This window comes from Struthio camelus, chromosome 13, assembly GCF_040807025.1.
Source record: "Struthio camelus isolate bStrCam1 chromosome 13, bStrCam1.hap1, whole genome shotgun sequence".
In the NCBI taxonomy this organism is placed as follows: Eukaryota; Metazoa; Chordata; class Aves; order Struthioniformes; family Struthionidae; genus Struthio; species Struthio camelus.
In genome coordinates, this window is record NC_090954.1 from 10351572 (window position 1) to 10369191 (window position 17620).

The 17620-nt window shown below is 42.8% G+C and overlaps 1 protein-coding gene and 1 long non-coding RNA gene across 6 annotated transcripts in view; one reads left to right on the top strand and one right to left on the bottom strand.

Moving 5' to 3' along the window:
- The first annotated feature begins 16 nt into the window (after window positions 1-16).
- RNF145 (ring finger protein 145) overlaps window positions 17-17620 on the top strand; it is a 50744-nt gene continuing 33140 nt past the window's right edge. The window contains exons 1-4 of one of the 5 annotated variants that reach the window (XM_068959153.1): window positions 6810-6831; window positions 7528-7580; window positions 8463-8645; window positions 14387-14600. In XM_068959153.1, coding sequence (XP_068815254.1) covers window positions 14417-14600 — 184 coding nt within the window. In that variant the 5' untranslated portion in view covers window positions 6810-6831; window positions 7528-7580; window positions 8463-8645; window positions 14387-14416. Of the gene's footprint in view, window positions 138-3033; window positions 3175-6372; window positions 6626-6809; window positions 6832-7275; window positions 7343-7527; window positions 7581-8462; window positions 8646-14386; window positions 14601-17620 lie in introns of those variants that run through there. The other 4 variants (XM_068959154.1, XM_068959156.1, XM_068959152.1 and 1 more) reach the window with 4 other exon arrangements.
- On the bottom strand, window positions 3854-6884 carry LOC138069068 (uncharacterized). The gene is made up of 3 exons (XR_011143853.1): window positions 6825-6884; window positions 5653-6210; window positions 3854-4164 (listed from the first exon to the last, which is right to left on the bottom strand). It is a non-coding gene; the product is annotated as an uncharacterized lncRNA (long non-coding RNA).

Consider the following 17620-nt stretch of genomic DNA (forward strand, 5'->3'; position numbering starts at 1 on the left):
CCGGGGCCGGATGTGCGACGGGCGGCAGCCGTCGCCGTGGCAACGCGGCGGCCGGGCCTGCTCCGTGGCCGGGGGCTCCCGGCGGCCTCCCCGCTCCGCCGCGGCGCGCAGAAGCCGGAGCGGCGGCCGCCTCGCTTGTAAGCTGGTTCCTTACGGGCACGTTACCGCGCCGGGCCTGCCGAGCGGGGCTCCTCGGGCGGCGGCGGCCGCGGGCCTGGGCGCGCACGGCGGGCGAGCCTCGCCGGGAGAATAACGTAGTTTGCGCCAGGATGGTCTTTTGCCCTTAGTTACTCTGCTTTATAGAAGTAGTTCCAAGGGAATAAAATTGTTCAGCAGTGAAAAAAGCAAATGGAGTTTATACGGGCTGCAGGTCCTCTTGGCATCGGTAGCGATGCTGTTAAGTTGGAGGGAGGGAGGGAGAGCTGCGGTCTTCCCGCACCTTACCTGTCGTGCTCTGCGGCGGGATTACGTTGTTTTTGTCCTTTTCTTTCTTTCTTTTTCTTTCTTTTTTTTTTTTTTTGTTTGAGATAAACATGGAAGGGAGCAAAAGAGGAGAAGTGAGCAGCCAGCAAACAAATAAAACTTTATTTCTTTTTCTGAAAGGCATCTATACATTTAGGAGCCCTTCCTATCAAGTATACCAAACCTCAGTAAGTAAATGCAAAATAAATAAAAAACTGTCTAGAAGATGATTTGCCACAGTCCATTTCTTTCCTGACTGGGAGTGAATTTAATGTATTTCCTGCCTGGTTATGTATTTTGAGTTCTGTTTTATGTTCAGTTTTTAGCAGAGAAGTGATTTGGTTTGCAAAAGAGCAGCACAAAAGGGAGGCTGCTGCAGTGCCTGTTCCTGTCTGCATGCAAATCCCTGCCAAACAAAGCAATATGAATCTCGGTTTCGAAGGGTTTTGTTTTTCCTGTTATGGCACACAGTTGTCTTCTGCTGAGGCAGCGCGTTGCAGGTGGTGCTGGAAAGCTTCCAAAGCGGCAAGCAGTAATTAAAGTCATAAAAACTATGCACCACTATTAACCCTGTCATAAAAACTATGCACCCTCCAGGCCTACCTAAAAATTCAGGCTAGGAAAGCGGTATGTAGCGTGACAGCCTCTCTGGTTTGGTAATCGTTTTAGTACGTTTTAATGGATTTCAGGTTAGCTTTTAAAAAGCTGCCTTTTGGAGAGGAGGCAGTAGGAGTCTTTGTTTTATTTTTCCTCTCTTTGAGGAGGAACATGAAAAAGTGTAAGTATTTATGCTGATATTTCATTTCTTGTATGATACTGGTATTTTAGTATCCTGAAGCCTGAGCCATGACTAGGACTTCCTTGTGCTAGTTCCAAAATACTCTGATCTGGACAACATTCGTGTGGCACAGATAAATACATCCTTTTTCTTGGCTATGAAAATGCATGGTGGTGCTCAGTCCTAACACTAGTAAGTGCAGAGTGGTCAAGTAATTTGACTAGGACCACATAATTATAATTCAGAGCCCGAAAGCACTGTCTTTTCTTTGTACTGAGACATTTGTGTTGTGATAGTGTTCTTTGGGTTTAGACTGTGGCATACCCCTGGAGACTGAGAAGGAAGAAAAAGTAGTGGTGAAGTTTTAAAGCAAATGCTTACTCCCTCTCACCCTGGTGTGCGCTGTGTCCTGGGATGCTACAGATTGAAATAAGAGAAGTGAGAGCAAGACAAATTGATACCTAATGGCCCCATTCCAGTACCTCATGGTCACAGCAAGCGTTTCTGAGCGTTTTGAGGAATATGCTCCTGTGTATACTCAAGCCTAGGGGGCTCATCTCCTAAATTGCTGTGCATGCTGCATACTAGAAAACAAAAATCTCTTTGGAAAATCCCTGCAGCAACTCCATTTGGGCAATGGTAGATAATGATCCTTTAAAAGGATTAGTTAAAGTTGAAAAGGGTATGGAAGTCTCAAAAGGTTATTTTGAGAATGGTATTTTAACAAAATGCTTAGATCCCATGGAGAAAAGAAGTTTGAAAGTAAAGGTAATGACACATTGCAGGGCTAAGAGATGGTAAGTATCTGTTACGTTCTTTGACTTCAGTGGGTGCAGAATCGGTGCAGAATCAGTGCAGATGTTAATATAATGCAGATTATGAATGGACAAAGTCCCAGGTTTCAATATTTTGCAACTTTTTTTTCAAATTGCTTTTTGCGTTCAGAAAATTCATGTGAGTGTGTGCTAGTCTCTCTACCCAATGTCTAAATTGAACCCATGCTGGGAAAAAATCTAGAAGGGAGCCCATATTCTCCATTGGGCAGTGTATTTTACTGTGAATTTTACTCTTCTGTGTTTCGTACCTTTTCTTTTCCTTTCTCAACTCTTTCACTCTTTTTACAGTATCTTCCATTTATTACTTTTTCCCAGTCCCTTTTCTCCATTTTATAATTTGTTCTAAGCAGGCAGTGAGGGCAATGATGTCTGAGAATGCCAAGCTTTTCAAGCCTTTGTTGTACAAGTGGTTCCAGCCCAATGGGGTTTTCTGTGCAAGCCTTCTGTTCTGTTCATGACCACTAATGATAAATGTAATATAACAGAGAGCCTGGTTTCCTGGACGCTGCCATCACTGTGGCCTAGAAACTCTAGTGTTTGAATGCGCACACTGATTCTGAGTCACTGCGTGACTCTGGGCAACGCACTGAGAGCAGGACTCTCAGTGTTCAATAACGTGGTGTGCTGTTGTAGCTAGCAGCTCAGCTGGAGACATGGAAATTTCTCAAGTTTGAAATGAAGCACGTTTTCAAGTGATCACTAACGCAGCAAGTCTCTGTCTCCGCTCCCTCATCAGTTAAGTAAGTGGAGGTTAGCATAATATTTATCTAGCTTCCTCAAAGGAGTTTTTTCAGGATTATTGAATTAATGTTGGCACTGTGAGATGCTATAAATACTAGGGGTTTGTACCAATATACCATATGAGTCTGCATTTTCTGAATGTGACTGTTTTTTTTTTCCTGCCACTATTTGGCCCAATTATTTTTATTTTATTTACTTCAGTTCTTTGTATTCTAGATTATGCCCAACTGGCAAGGGACCTTGGGAGAGAACTGTGATTCTTTTGTTCACAGAACAAAACCTGATTCATCACTTTCCTTACATCACCACTCAGCTCTCTAGCTTCTCAATACAGAGATTGGTATGGCTCTTCCTTAGGTAAGTTGTAAATTACAGCAGCTGTTTATCTTTTTTGGAGTCAGGGCTCTTCAGTATTATGAACGTGGTAAAAATATATGTAATCATATGAGATATATAATTATCAGAGATGCTGTAGAAGTGGTTTCCTGGAGAGACTGAAAATAAATATGAAATTGAGAGACTAGGACTAACCGAATTGCTAGAATGAGCGCTGAAAAGCAATGAGGGTGGGAGGAAAACTGGGAGTCAGTGAGAAGCCAAATGATGTGGAGGGAGTTCGAAAGCAGGGATCACAGGTAACGAACAGCAGAGGAAATTGTGACACGAGGACTGTGGAGTAAGATTAGGTAAATCAGAGAAAGAGATGCGCTGGCTAAGTCTCTATTGTGGAACTGAATATCGTTCCCAGTTCTTGTGCCTGGGTATGTATTTCTGCAGAAATTAGAGTTTATTTGTTTCTATGTTCAGTGACTGGGATAAGATTACAGGAAAAGAGCACACAGGCTTTGGGGGCTGGCTGCCAGCTGTATTATAAGGCACGTGCATAAGGCACCGAGTTAGGTTTCATGGGCATTCTTAATGTTGACATTATTTAACTTTTGTCTGCTTGACTTTTCTCTAGACCTAATTGTTATATAAAACATTACATCATGTAATATGACCTCCTGCTTATTAAGACATAACTTTACTTTTACATAAGTGTTTATGAATATTTATTGAAACAATTGATTATAAAAGCTTCAAATAAAACTTCCAAAGTTATTGTCTGTCTTAGGCATGCAGTGTCCTGCCATGTCGGTGTATTCTGCTGCTCTTGAGAATTCTTATGAGGGATTTTCTTTGTATGGGGTTTGGGGTGCTGGCATTTGTCCATGCACGTGGAGAAATCAAGCTTCCACATTATCTGCACTCTGAGAAGGTCTTTTGAAAGTTTTAATGAGATGTCTCCATGCTGGCCCACTTTAGTCCTCAGTTGCTGATTGCTGAAAGCTTGGAATCCAAATGCCTCTGCCAATAAGGAGAAATAAACCATCACTGAATTCAGAACTCTTTACAACCCAATGTCAAACATAGTAAAGGCTTTTAAAATTCTAGAGAAATGAAGCAGAAAGTTGAGGTACTTTATTTTAAAGACATGCCTGATAGTAAAACAATGATAAAGCCACATACGTGGTCGGCCCATTAGAAAGCTTGAGCTTCTCTGGAGTAATACATTTTAAGAATTAAATGAAGAGAGATGATGTAATGAAATAAAGGTGGAGCTCCTATCGTTTGCTTGCAGTGATAGGAGAACTTGTTACAATACTTTCATGATACTTCCGAAACAGTAACAGAGATTTCCACAGCATCTCCTACAAGTACTTCTTGTTCCCTGCAGTTGTGAATGTACGTTTTCTCTCTCCGCTAGCTGCCATCTTTTTCTCAGAAGCATCGCTGAAGATGGGAAGTAGGATTTACAGAGGCAACCATTGCCCTTGACTTAATCAGCATAGAACCAAGACCACAAAGAACAGAAAATAAGTGATTTTTTTTTTTTCCACATAGGGTGCAAGAATACTAGCAGTCCACAGAAATCAAGACACAATTCTTATGCTTTACGTGACAACTTGTTCATACACCTTGTGATAAGAAGTGGAGTAGTGGTACTGACAACTTTTGGGGAATAATAGTGACTAATTAGTGAACAGGTGGAGCCAGACAGAACAGGGTGGCTGGAGTCTGGTGGAAGCCGTTTTTTCCCCATGTTCTCTGCAGGGTTTGGAGCGGTGTGTTTACTCCAGATGCAACCAAAGAATTAGGTGATAGGGGCAAGATTGATAAAAGGATTCATAAAACAACAAAGAGGAACAAGAACACTTGTCATACAAGGACCTGCTAACTGAAGGAGGAGGAAACTAACTGGCAGTGGAGAAGCTGAGCGGCTCAGAGAAGCTGAGTGCAGGAGGAGGACTCTGTAATCCCTGGAAGCCTTTGACCAGCACACAGTGCTTATGAGTAATAACCGCACGTATATGCATATCTGTAGTTTGGCTGGACATACATATTTTGTTCTTCCTAAAGAAAAGAATTACTGTGTTCAGGAATCCTCACAGAAACCAAAAGCTTTAAACTATCGTGAGCCTGTGAGAGGTTGTACTGATAAGCTGAGCTCTCCTGTGGTGCCTGGGCAAAGGCTACCCTTGGAGGGCTCCCTCGGTTGCACCGGGCGAAGGGAAACCAGACAGAGCTGACGCCAGGGTGACGGTCAGCCGCGCTGCTGATTACTCGGCTGACAGAGGTTGGAGAGCAGACGGGTCCAGAGTGTTAAGACCAAATACAGCTGTGTGAGGATGCAACAGGGCCAGGCCCTACCAGGTTTTTGACCAAAGTTCACACAGGAATTTTCAAATTACCATTTTTGTTCTGGTGTTTTGAAAACGTTTGGGTATTCGGAGAAAAGTAATTTTGCAAAACAGGATGTGGACAGGCACCCAACCCCCCTTTTCCAGTACCTACATTCCTTGTGTTGAGGCTGAGCCTTTGCAACACGTATGTCCCAGTGAAATGCTCCATTCCCATTAGAGATGGGAGAAAAAAAGCAATTATTAAGTTGGCTAGCCCAAGCCCTGTGAACTACAGGATTTTCCAGTTCAGTGTATTCTCCCATTCCTCGCCGCGGCAAAGTTTCTCACATCTCGGGCAACGTGGCTTTGTAACTTTGCAGACGGTAAGGTCAAGAAGACGTTACTTCTGGCGGGTCGCAGTTCTCGCCGGGCGCCAGGGCCCGGCCACGCAGCCTTTACGGGAGGAGCGAAGCCTGGCGGGGCTCCCCGCGGCCGGGCCGCGAGCCCGGGCCGCCAAGACGCTCGTCTCTCCGGCTGACACGGGTGACAACAAAAAGCCGGTGGTTTTTCTGGTGGATTTTGCAGCAAAGCCGACGACCGCTTGGGCGCTGCGCGGCTGGAAGAGGGCCGAGCCCGTTCTGACGTTTGAGGCGGATTTCGCCTTACTGAAACACGCCCCTTTGCCGAGGCGTTTTCCCGACTTGCGGCTGCCCCGATGAGTCCTTCGCGTCTGCAGAGAGGAGGGAGGGAAGAAAGAGAGAAAGAAAGAAGATCTTTCATCGGAATTTAAAACCAAACCGCTTCCGTTTTGGGGCGGGGCGGGGGGAGGCGGAGGCGGAGCGGGCGAGTCGGGGGCGGGAGCGGGGGCGGGGCGCGGAGCCCCCCGCTCCCCGTGAGGGACGGCGCGCACACGCATGCGCGCGGGGGGCGGTGGCGCGCGCAGGCAGCGGGGCCATGGCCGCCCGTCTGTGGGGCCGCGGGCTGTCGGCGCCTTGAGGCGGCGCGGCGCCGCGATGGAGCCTCGAGGAGCCGCTCTGCCGCCGCCGGGCACCGAGCCGCCGCTGCCGCTGTGAGGCGCGAAGCCCCGCCGCGCCACCGGGGGGAAGGAGGAGGAGGACGAGGAGGTGACGCCGCCGCCGGCCCAGGTGACGCCCCCCCCCCCCACACACACCGCCGCCTCAGACACGCGTGTACCCCTCCCCCTTCCCCTCAGGGCGCCGCGGGGTTGGGGCGCCTCCGCCCCTTTCCCCCCGCCCGTTCCCCGCGCGCGGTTGCATGGTCCCCCCCCGCCCCGCCGCCTGCGCGGTGCGCGCGTGTCCGTGTCCGCGCCGGGGCTTTCCCGACCTTCGCGGTGCGCGGCGCGGCCCTCCTGCCCCTGCCTCGCCTCGGCTCGCCCGCTCCCCCGCCCGCCGCGAGCTCTGCCGGGGTTACTAGAGTTCAAAGGCGGCGGGGCCCGGCGGAGGGGCGGGGGGGCTCCTTGCCGCATCGGGGGCGCGCGCGCGGGCGGGAAACGAGCCGCCGGTTGGCGGGGCGCGGAGCGGGGCGCGCGCGCGTGGAGGGGGGGGGGTCGTGGCGGCCGCCCGCGCGCCGGCGTGCGCCCAGCCCGGCTGCGGAGCGGGACGCGGCCCCCGCCGGGCGCCCGTGGGTGCCGCAGCCGTGAGCGAGGCGCTCCCCTCCCCGGGTCTGGTTTTACTACCCGGTTGCTAACAGAAACCGGGCCGCAAATATCTCCTGACCCTTCTTCTCGCGTCCGGACGCTGGGTGGGGAGCGCAGCTCCGTCTCCGTGCCGGGATTCAGCCGGTCAGGTGGGGAAAGGGGAGGCCTGGCTGTTCCCTCCTGTGGAAGAGCCCTGGAGCATATGGTAACGCTTATGTAAGAAGCAGTCTCTCCTGAGCGTGAGGAACAGGGCTTTCTCTGCCTTCCCTACTTGTGTCACGTTAATTTAATTTAATTTAATTTAATTTAATTTATTTTTGCCCCCCCCCCCCGTACCTTCCTTTTAAAATCAGGTTTGTGATGAGAATTTTCTGTTTTTTTTGTGGTCAGGAGCAGTTCTGTGTATTAAATGCACTTGTGGCAGATGGTCAGCTCTCAAAACGGTACTCGTCTTTTGGATGCCAAATAAGCGGTGTTACTGTTTGGGGGAGCGGAGCGGGGTGGGGAGCACAGCAAAAATAATCCAGTTGGGAGAATGAAGTGAAAAAGGTGTTTGGTTTGTTTTCTTTTAATGCAAGTAAGTATCACTAAACAAGGGAGAGTAGTAGATGGGAAGCATTGTAGGCAATGCTTTTGTTTACCAGTTAAATAGAAGATTTCTGTAACGTTTGACTGGTAAGTTTGACTCCTAAGTATTAGCTGTTTGTGATCTCATTTAAAGTACGTGCTTTTCTGAAGTCTCTAGGCGTTGATGTGCTTGTTCCTTCTGTAGTTTTTAATACAAGAATTTCTACTAGCTTTTCTTCCAGAAATAGGTCTCTTGGATAGTTTTTAATTATGTTTGTGTACTTTTTTCTTGTGTATGTAAAATGCACCCCAAGATGTCAAATTTGAGGAGAACGTTTTCACTTACTTTGTTAATTTTTATTTGTAGGTAAGTGAAGAGAGATTTAAATACGAACGAATTTATTTATTCAGATAGGAGAGCTGTAAAGATATTGCAGCCTATAACTTTGGTTAACCTATATTTTTAGTTAATCTGTGCAGTTATCTTAAGCAACTGACTGCACATGAGAAAATGTATGTCTCTGTCTCTAGTTATTTTTAATAACTGTGGCAATCAGCTACTGTTTTTGAGCCATAATGTTATGAAAGAGGATTTAATTTTATTAATTCCTGGACTCATTAGCATTGCTGGAATATATAATGAGAAAATGATGATCTTTGTGACCACCATTACATAGGAGGATCGTCAGAAATCTTAGTAACAGAAAACTGGCGCTTATCTGAAGCGGAGTGTTCACCTTGTTTTCCATTGGTCGTAGGTTGCTGTAAAGTCAGTACTTCCTCTTAATTCTGACCTAAACCAAGCAACATATCTGAAGAAATACCAGGGATTTCCTTACTTTGCAGCTGATGGGAAAAGATCAATATCATACTCTTGTTCAGCAGCTGGAATCCATGGGACAGACTCAGAAAGGCTCATCATGCCAGTAAAACGTGAATGAGTGAGTGTGTCTTGCAGAAGTGTGTAGCCTGCTTAGTGTTTCATGTTGCCCTCTTAGCCAATAGCTCAGGATTGTTTCAGACTTGGGCTGTTTTTTCTTTTTCTCTTGACATGGACATGCAGATACCTTTTATTTCAGCTAACTGGATTTTTTTCTATTTTTGTTTGCTGACTTCCTCTTTTTCTGAATCCATTTTAACTGTAAATACACCTAGAAATGTTTGATATGGTTACGGAGTGGACAGTTCACAGCAGTTTTGTCTTTTAAGTGGAATATCCTTGTCCAGTGTCTTCAATATGATTCAGCACCTCAGTGTGTCAGTTTCCCTGCATTTACTTTTGTGAGTTCTCCTTTTGTTTTAGAGAAGCCTTACTTCTTTGTGATTAGTTGCGTACTTAGCAGGAACATTCAGAGTCGGATATTCCATCTCACGGAGCTTTTCTGAAAGCTTTTTGGTTGCACGTCCTGAGTTTGAGCATGTTTTAAAAGGGACTTTTCTAAGTGCTTGCACTTAGACTGCAGGAAGCTAGCCTGCCTATTTGACAGGCCTGGAGACTTGCTCTTTGTTTACAGGACTCAAATAGCTAAGGCAGCAGCAATGAAACGTCATCAACATTGACGCAGAGTATCTTCTTGAAAGTCTTATTTTACGTTATAACTTCTAAAGAGATTTTTGGGTAGTAAGTTATTGGCATTGCTGTCTCTAAACATAACCTGTATCTGAAATAGCTAAAAACTAAATGAGCAACTGTGGTGAACCGGCTTTCATCCTGTCACATGTCTGCATCCTTGTAACATGTTTTGGTTGCGGTTTCTCTGTGTGGTAGATGGGGCACTTCAGCTTTGCTTGCGTGGCTGGTCTTCCTGTGATCAAGCTCTTGGAGGTGGGTTGCAATAGACTGCATCATCCTGTGCTGTCATCGGCGCTCTGTGCATGCAGGTCCTCTGGGTGTTCTGTCCTCTGCAGAGGCATTCTGGGACTGCTGCCCAGATTTTCTCAGAATATTGCTGATACAAACGTGGTTAGGCAGGCTTGTAGGTGTAGCCTTGCAAACATGTCTGTGATGGCCAAAACGAAAATGCTGACTGAATAACTAGTTAATATAACCAAACCTTTGGCTGGTGAGACCTCAGAGCAGTTCAGTTTTTGTCAATTCTCCCTGGCATTTTTTTCTGAGGATTTTACTTAGAGAAATAATTAGTGGCATTTTTATTTTAATGAGGTAGATTTTTATCTTTCAGATGCCTAACTGAACTATGCAAAATAGCTTTATGGATCTGAAACGCAAGCAATCCCTCTTAGTGTGATTGGACTCAAGTTGATAATATACAGGCAGAGAGCTGATCCTATAGCAATCAACAGAAACATTTTGTTGCATGTCTGCTGAATCTGTTAGCCTTTTTAACATGCGTTAGTCCCTAAGTTCAGTTCCTCGGTCTTACCTATTTGCTTATGAAAAATAAAAGGCACAGGATGTTTTACAGGCTGCCTATAAATAATACACTTGCTATGTAATTGAGAGAATGTTGGAACTGTTCATGGTAGATGAAGGTACTCCAGAAATAAATTTTTAAAGCATACTTTAACTTCACACCTCTGTGATATGTATCCTCATTTCCTGAATTGAGTTTCTTCTGCTTCATGTAAAACTTGCTAGAATTAGTGCAAATTGGAAATATAATTATTTTTACTATAGCTAACTATTTCCAGTTATGGTTTTGCTCATTTTAATATGCTGTTTATGTGAACATGAGTTTACTTATGCCTGCGTGAGAAGATAAGAGGGTGACCTAATTAGTTTTGCCATAAATATTGTTTTTCCAAACGCACGTTACAGTATTTATGTATTTGTTAGAAACGATTAACCTTGGCTGTGTCTCAGTTCACAACTGAGTGAGTCTTGGGTGAAAAGGAATGTAGCAATTCATTTGATTTTTATATGGAAATAGCAGCTCTCCAGTGATGCCACTGTACCAGTACTATAGCAGTTTAGATTATTAGAGCAGATGGGGGGGAAAAAAAGAGAGGGAGAGAGGAAAAAAAAATACCGTTCATTTTTAACTTCTTACATAGCAAGACTGAGTAGTCTGTTTGCTAACTGACCCCCTGTAAAACTTCAAGTTGAATGCTAAATGCTGTCTGGTCATTACTTGGAGTTACTAAACTGCTCTAGTGAATTAAAAAACCTGAGTATTAATGGAAACGCTGACCAGATCCTAGTTCCAGTATTACAGTACATGACTGCAATGTTTCACTGCCCTGTTAGTATACTTGGTATGCTCACTGTATCTGGCCTTCTCAGCAGAAATTTTTAAGAGTGCCGTCCTTGTTAGCCAACATACAATTCAAATGAGGTAGAGTTCTATGGGAGTGAGACATCTTTTGCTTTCCTTGCTGCTGACTGCATGGGAAAGAACTGTTTTGATGGACTGATGACTCACACTCCAGAGTTCTTGTTTTCTACAGGCTTATGGAAGGAAATTCTTTTTTTAAGTGTATATCTGATGAAACTTTTTGTCTTGTTCCTTCACTTTTCTGTTCTCCATTTTCTACATCCCATGCTGATGGTAGAAAAATCTAAGTCTCTGAAGAACTTGATTCTTACTTATTTCAAATTCCTGGTTTTGCCCCCAAAAGCAGAACAGGCATTTAAGAATGGAGGGTTCTGAGAAGTGCATGAATGCAACGCAGCTGATGGGTCTAACGTTAGTTTTTTGAACTGTGACGTTGAACCTGTCAGTTCTCAATCAAGGTGAAGTTACTGATAGAAAGAGATATATGTTTTCTTTAGTTTTTTCCCTTCAAGATCTACCTAGCCAAGCTCACCTTATAGGAGAAAATCAAGTTCTGTTAAAGGTAAAATATGCGTTATTTGTGAGATTTTTGTTTTTAAGCTTGCTGTAAATCTTTTTTGCTAATGGAATAATCAGGGACCAATTTGATAGGTTTTTTTTAATCTACTTTTGCTAATTTTAATGTCTTCTGTAGAGCTAGCTGCGAATGTGTTTTTGACAAAACATGTATGTCGGGTGAGGAAGGGATTTTTCGAAAAACACTACATTAGTAGAAAGGTGTTTCCATGATCATTGATCATGTGTGATGGGAAATGTTTTAATGTTTCTTGTCAAATAGCCCAGTTTTGCTGCTGCTCACTTAAAAGATGTGAGCCTGAAGTTTTTAAGACTGTTGTGCCCTAACCACTGAAATTTGTTTTCTGTTTCCTCATCCTGATTTGGATACAGGAGAGTATTTAAATCATGAGAAAAAATGTTGAGACGCAAACGAGTTGCTTCCCAGTCTTGTTATTGAGTGCGTTCTTTGGTACAAGAGTGACCTAATTTTTTCTAATATCTGAGCATCCGGCAACTCTTGTCATGGTCATTTGTCTAAAGGTTTTCAGGGCTTTTTTGTTTTTTTGGTTTATTTGTTTTGTTTTTCCACCAATCAAAATAATGCATTGTGAGAGCTCTTTACGATATAATGAGCTTAGAGCAGTGGACTTTGTTGCTTTCCTGCATTACGTTCTGTTAGAAATTGGCAGTAATTACAACTGAGGCTTTATTTAACACATCCACATTTCTAGCAGAGTTAATTTTAAAGGATTTCTTATTAGTATTGGTTGCTTTGTCAGGCAGCGACAGAACATGCTGCAGTGTTTTCATAGCAGCTTCTCATAATACATAGCTTATTGGTTGCAATATAATGTGGTTTTCAAAGTTTTTGTTTTAACAGGGTTGTAGTTTGAATGTGCAGAACCTGTAGACTTCTCCAACTATACTGAAAGTTAATTGAGAAGTTCTGCATTTGGAGTAGTTATGGAAAGGATGATTAAGGTTCGCGACTGAAAACTTTCTTCTTGTCCTAGATGTTGGGTTGCTGTAGTTGACCGCGAAAAGTTTGACACTTATGAGGTTGTCATTTAAAATCAGATGGTACTTGTCATTTTACTTGAGTATTTTTATGTTAGAGTGAAAACCTCTACATCGCTCCCTCCCACCTGTAAGCCCCGATTTACTTGGAAAAATAATATAGCAAAAAGCAGCAGACAGCTTAATTTCTAAGATTTAATTCTGTTTACTTGGCAAAAACAAAGTTTTTGGGGGAAAAACACAGGATACAATGTTTCAATATGAATAAAACCGTGTACCTATAAACTATTTTGAGCATAGGCTTGAATTTCAGTATGCAGCCTGCTGAAACGTTTTGTGTAGTCTGCCTAGATCCCAAGTTCTGTTTGCACAATCCTGTATGTCTGATCTCCATCTTTTAGTCATAGTGAATGTTTAACATCAGTATCAGTAGTCTTTAAGCTGTTTGGGCAGTGGTTTTTGTTATTTACTTTATATGTTTGTAGTGTTTTGGGTGACCTCTTAATTCTTTTCCAAAGTATTGTGAAATGTTCTTTGAAATGGTGTTTTGTGGGATGCCTAATGTACTGGGGTGGCTTTTTCTATGCAAGGGAAAGGATATGATGCCCAGGGGTTTATAGAGCTGTTGCAGTAGGTCTGTAAAAGGTGTCTGCATTTATGCAACTAGAAAAGTAAGACTGAAACCTAAGTGATGAGCAGCAGCCCAGTAACCTGTGGTTTATTGAGACAAACTGAGACAATATTGGTCTGTTTTGACTTTTTGAGCTGAATTAATTTTGTCACCATGCCTTAACAAGTGTCAGTTTGGCTTTTGGTGTGCATGTGAGCAGTTTCTTATGGCAACTTGTGCACAGCAGCACAGGCAGAACTTCATTTGATAATAGTGTATTTTACCGTCCCCTGCTATACGATGGGGAAAGTTAGTTTCTGTATATGAGCATGGTTCTATTTTGTGTTTTCCTTCCATGTTGGCTTGATAGTATCTACTTAAAACTTGCACTGAGCAAAGTGGTTATTGTGGTAATCTTAAAAAGGACAAATGGAATTAAATCCTATACGACTTTTAAAAGTGCAATTCTAAGTGCAGATTTTTCTATTACTTTGGTTGGGGTGCAGTTCTTTCAAAATGCCCTCCGGTTAATTGGGATTGGGTCTTTTCCTAAACCTGAACTCAACTGGGCGCTGATCCTGCTGCGGTGATTGTTTTCACTTTTGAGTAACTCCTCATGAATAAGCACTTGCTAGATCATCCCTACTTGGGCCTTGAATACTTTAACTGCATTTCTCTGATAGTGTATATAATTGGTAGCTTGCAAATACAGCTCCATGAGGATCTGACTAAAGGACCCCACCACAGGTTTTATCATGTTCTGTAGTTTTCCTCTTGCTCTGCTACTCTAGACTGTGGTGTTTTTTCAAATGTAGCTTCACCTGAGAGCCACAGAAATAATGTTAAGCTAAGCAGAGGTAGTTCCTGAATTTTATTGATGGTTACTTTACTTTTTAAAGTTCAGCATATTAATGTTTATGTAGCCCCTAATACATTGGGGTCCTTTGACTGGGGTCTTGGGCGCTAAAGTAGCGCACATAAGAATGACGGTTTATTTACTGCACGCTCTTGGACCGTTTTTGTCTTGGTTTTAACCCTCCCCCCCAACTTTTTACACTATTGCCATGGAAAATTGTTAGCAAATTGACCTTTACATAGCAAAAATAGAAGCTTTCCTGTCAGGATCTGAATTTAACTCAACTGATTCATTCACTTGTTTGTGCCCGCACAGGAAGCCCCATTCATATGATCACAAAGCCTAATAGCTGTTTGTACATTGAGATTGATCTGATTACTCTCGTTTGTCTCGTGCTATTTACAGTCTGCTGCAAGTTCACAGAAAGGGAAGAGAATGGCTGCAAAAGAGAAGTTGGAAGCCATATTAAATGTGGCCCTAAGGGTCCCAAGCATCATGCTGTTGGATGTCTTGTACAGATGGGATGTGAGCTCGTTCTTCCAGCAGATCCAAAGAAGTAGCCTGCACAACAACCCACTCTTCCAGTACAAGTACTTGGCCCTTAATATGCATTATGTCGGTAAGTGTGCACGTATTCAAGAGAAGACAGAACTGCAGTAAATACTGTTTTGCTTCCTACAGTAATTTTAAGAATTTGGTAACAGTGTGATAATATGATTGCAGCATTTGTTTTCTTGACTGTATTTAAAGGGCTATTTATGTTAACAGGAAAGAAATCCTGTCCAGGGTTTTCTGTTGAGCTTTATTATTTAGCTTCAACGTGTATGACGTTGGAAACTAGAAATACTATCGATGTTCTGAAAGAACAGCACACCAGCTGTGGCGTGTGTCTGAGAAAGATTCTGTGAAATGCCATGCAAACAATAAGTATTGTAATATAGTTCATTGGTATTAAGTAAACTAGGGGAGAAGTTGCCTTCTCTGGACTGTGACCGTAGCCTCAGAAGGTTAGCTTTCACTGCTGCACAGATACGGCTCTGCAGCCTTAAAAGCAGTATATATGCTATGAGTGGATTAGAGCATGTGTGCTGTGTGCAACATCTCTGTGTTGCAGATAAATGGGCAAAATCACTAATGCAACTTAGGGAGCTGAGGTCTGAAGCTTGGCCTGCAAGTTTAGCTCTGGAATGCTAGAAGTCTGTTTTTAGAGATGAAAGGATTGCTATTCTGGGACTTGCCTTCCAGGTGGGTGTGTGATTCATCTAGTGACTGCGCATGGGGTTAATTAGGGATTGGATCCAGACTGTTGAGGTTGATATCCATTTAGGATCTGCATCAGTACTGCCTAGCTTTGAGAGAAACGGCTAGCATATAATTTTCCAGCTCTGTGCAGTGTTCCTTCTTTGTAGATGGCCTGGAGGACAAAGATGTACTGCACTCAACTGAAGGAAATACCTTTTAGTTAAGTAGTTAGAGGGCTGTGACTTTGAAGTGGCACGTCCAGGGTTTTAATCCTGACTACAGAAATGCTGGCATGTGACTTTTCTCTTTTAATCTGTTAAATATCTGTTTTCCGGAAATTATTTGCTGTCATTGTAAACACATATGGCTTTCTCTGTTATGGCGCAATATACTTATGCCGAGGGTAGCAAGGTATTTACTTTTAATGTAAAAGTTAGTGTTACTGGCCTCTGTCTTTTTATATGTTTCTGGGAGAGAGTAGAGCGTGTTTATCGCTGGTGAATGTGACACATGACTATGGAGACATGTAACTACAACTGTCTGCCAGCTGCTTTGCTCGTTCTGCACGTGCTCCTGTATGCATGGAAGTCATACAAGTATGACTTTTAGGAATTAGTTTATCAGGTCGGTTTCTAATACAAAACTAACAGTTATGCAGTAAGCTATCAGCTATGTCAGCAAATAATTTCCAGCTGTGACACAGCCCTTTATAGCCATTTGATAACCTTGCCTGTGCTTATGTACATTGAGATATACCAATGAAAAGCACTGCATAGCAGATAGGTATTATTAGCAAAGTATTTCTCACTTGGATGCTATTTTAGTACTAAACCTTTACTTGGTTCTTTCTGCTTGTTGTACAAATGGGGCTTTTAGGCTGTTGCACCGTCACTCAGCAAATCTTTTATTCTTTGCTTTTAGAATATTGCACTTTGCATTTTTACTGCTTCAGTTGGTGGTTACTGCTTAGAATTTTCTAAAGTATCAAACAAATTGTCTGTTTTGAAAGATTTTCAGACAGTTTTCAGTGACAAAACTTTGCTAATACTCTTTAAATTGATTTATTTTGACTCCTTGGTGTGTGGGGCTTTTTTTTAATGCTATGTCTCTGTGTGAGTCTGGGCTTAATCACTTTGCATGTCTACGCAAGGTTTTATATAGATTTAATTATCTGAGTGTAAAGTATAACCTTAAGGGGTATATCAAAATATGTAAACTGGGTTTGTAAGGAAGGTAAAGAAAACAAAATATTTTTCCACCAGTTTGGGAAATCAGGCTTCTCTGAAGATATATTGAGGGCAATTAACTGCTAATGTGTAACTTCAGTAACATAATTTGCTGCGCATATGTTTCAGCATGCTAATCTGGTATGCTTTTTTTTATGGAAAAAATCCTCTATTCGTATTTGCCGTAAGAAAGCATAGTATCTTAGTAGTGTTAATTCAACCAGAGAGGATATTTCAAATAGTAAAAAGTCTTTTGCCTTCCAAAAGGAATCAAATGGAAGGGTCAGTTACGTCATCTGGCTCTTTCGTGGTGTCTATTTAAAAATACATATGTGTTTCTGTTACGAGTATTGAAACATTTTGAAGCATAAGCCTTGTTTGCAAATGTAACATACGAAAATAGGTGCATCTTTTAGTTCTTGCTGGAGCGTTTAGGAAACTTGTCAAGAAGCAGCCTTGTCCGAGGACTCTTTCCAAACTCCTTCTCATCATCCTGTTGAAGTATTCATTTTACCCATCAAGACACTTTGGCTGAAGACTTGCCTGTGATAAATTTGTGTGCCGTATGCTGATTTTTTGCAACAGTAGTTCTGCAGATGGATATGCTGCCTGTTACCAGGTAAAAATACCTGTGAGGAAAGAAGCATGGGAAATAAACCAACTTTTATATCTGCAGCTGGTGTAGGTGTACTGTGGTTTCAAAAGATTTTATTCAGATTGCTTTGTATAAGTTCAAGTAGTCTATCCTTCAGGATACATCTGTGCTAGGTATAGTAGCTTTTTACCACAGACTTTTATGTAGCGTAGACTAGCGCGCTCTGCTACTGTCAAAACTTCTGTGTTTACTTCTACACTGTAGTGTAGCTCTGAGAACCCAGTCACTTCCTTTTTTTTTTTTTTTCCATTTTCATGATGAGGAAGGTGGAAATGGTAGAAACCACAATTTCCTCCTGTAAAGGGCAAAGCAGTGCTATTTGTGCTGACTGGTAAATACTCTAAGCTAGTTCTGAAGAGCAGAGTTGTGGCCCTAACCTGTAATCATAGTTGGACTTGGAATTTAAGTCATGTTGTGCTGGAGGTACTGAAGTGCACCAAGTACACACTGTTTTCTTGTTTAAGAATAAAAGTAAGAGGAGGTATTCTATCCTAAACTGTACTGTCATTGCAAAAA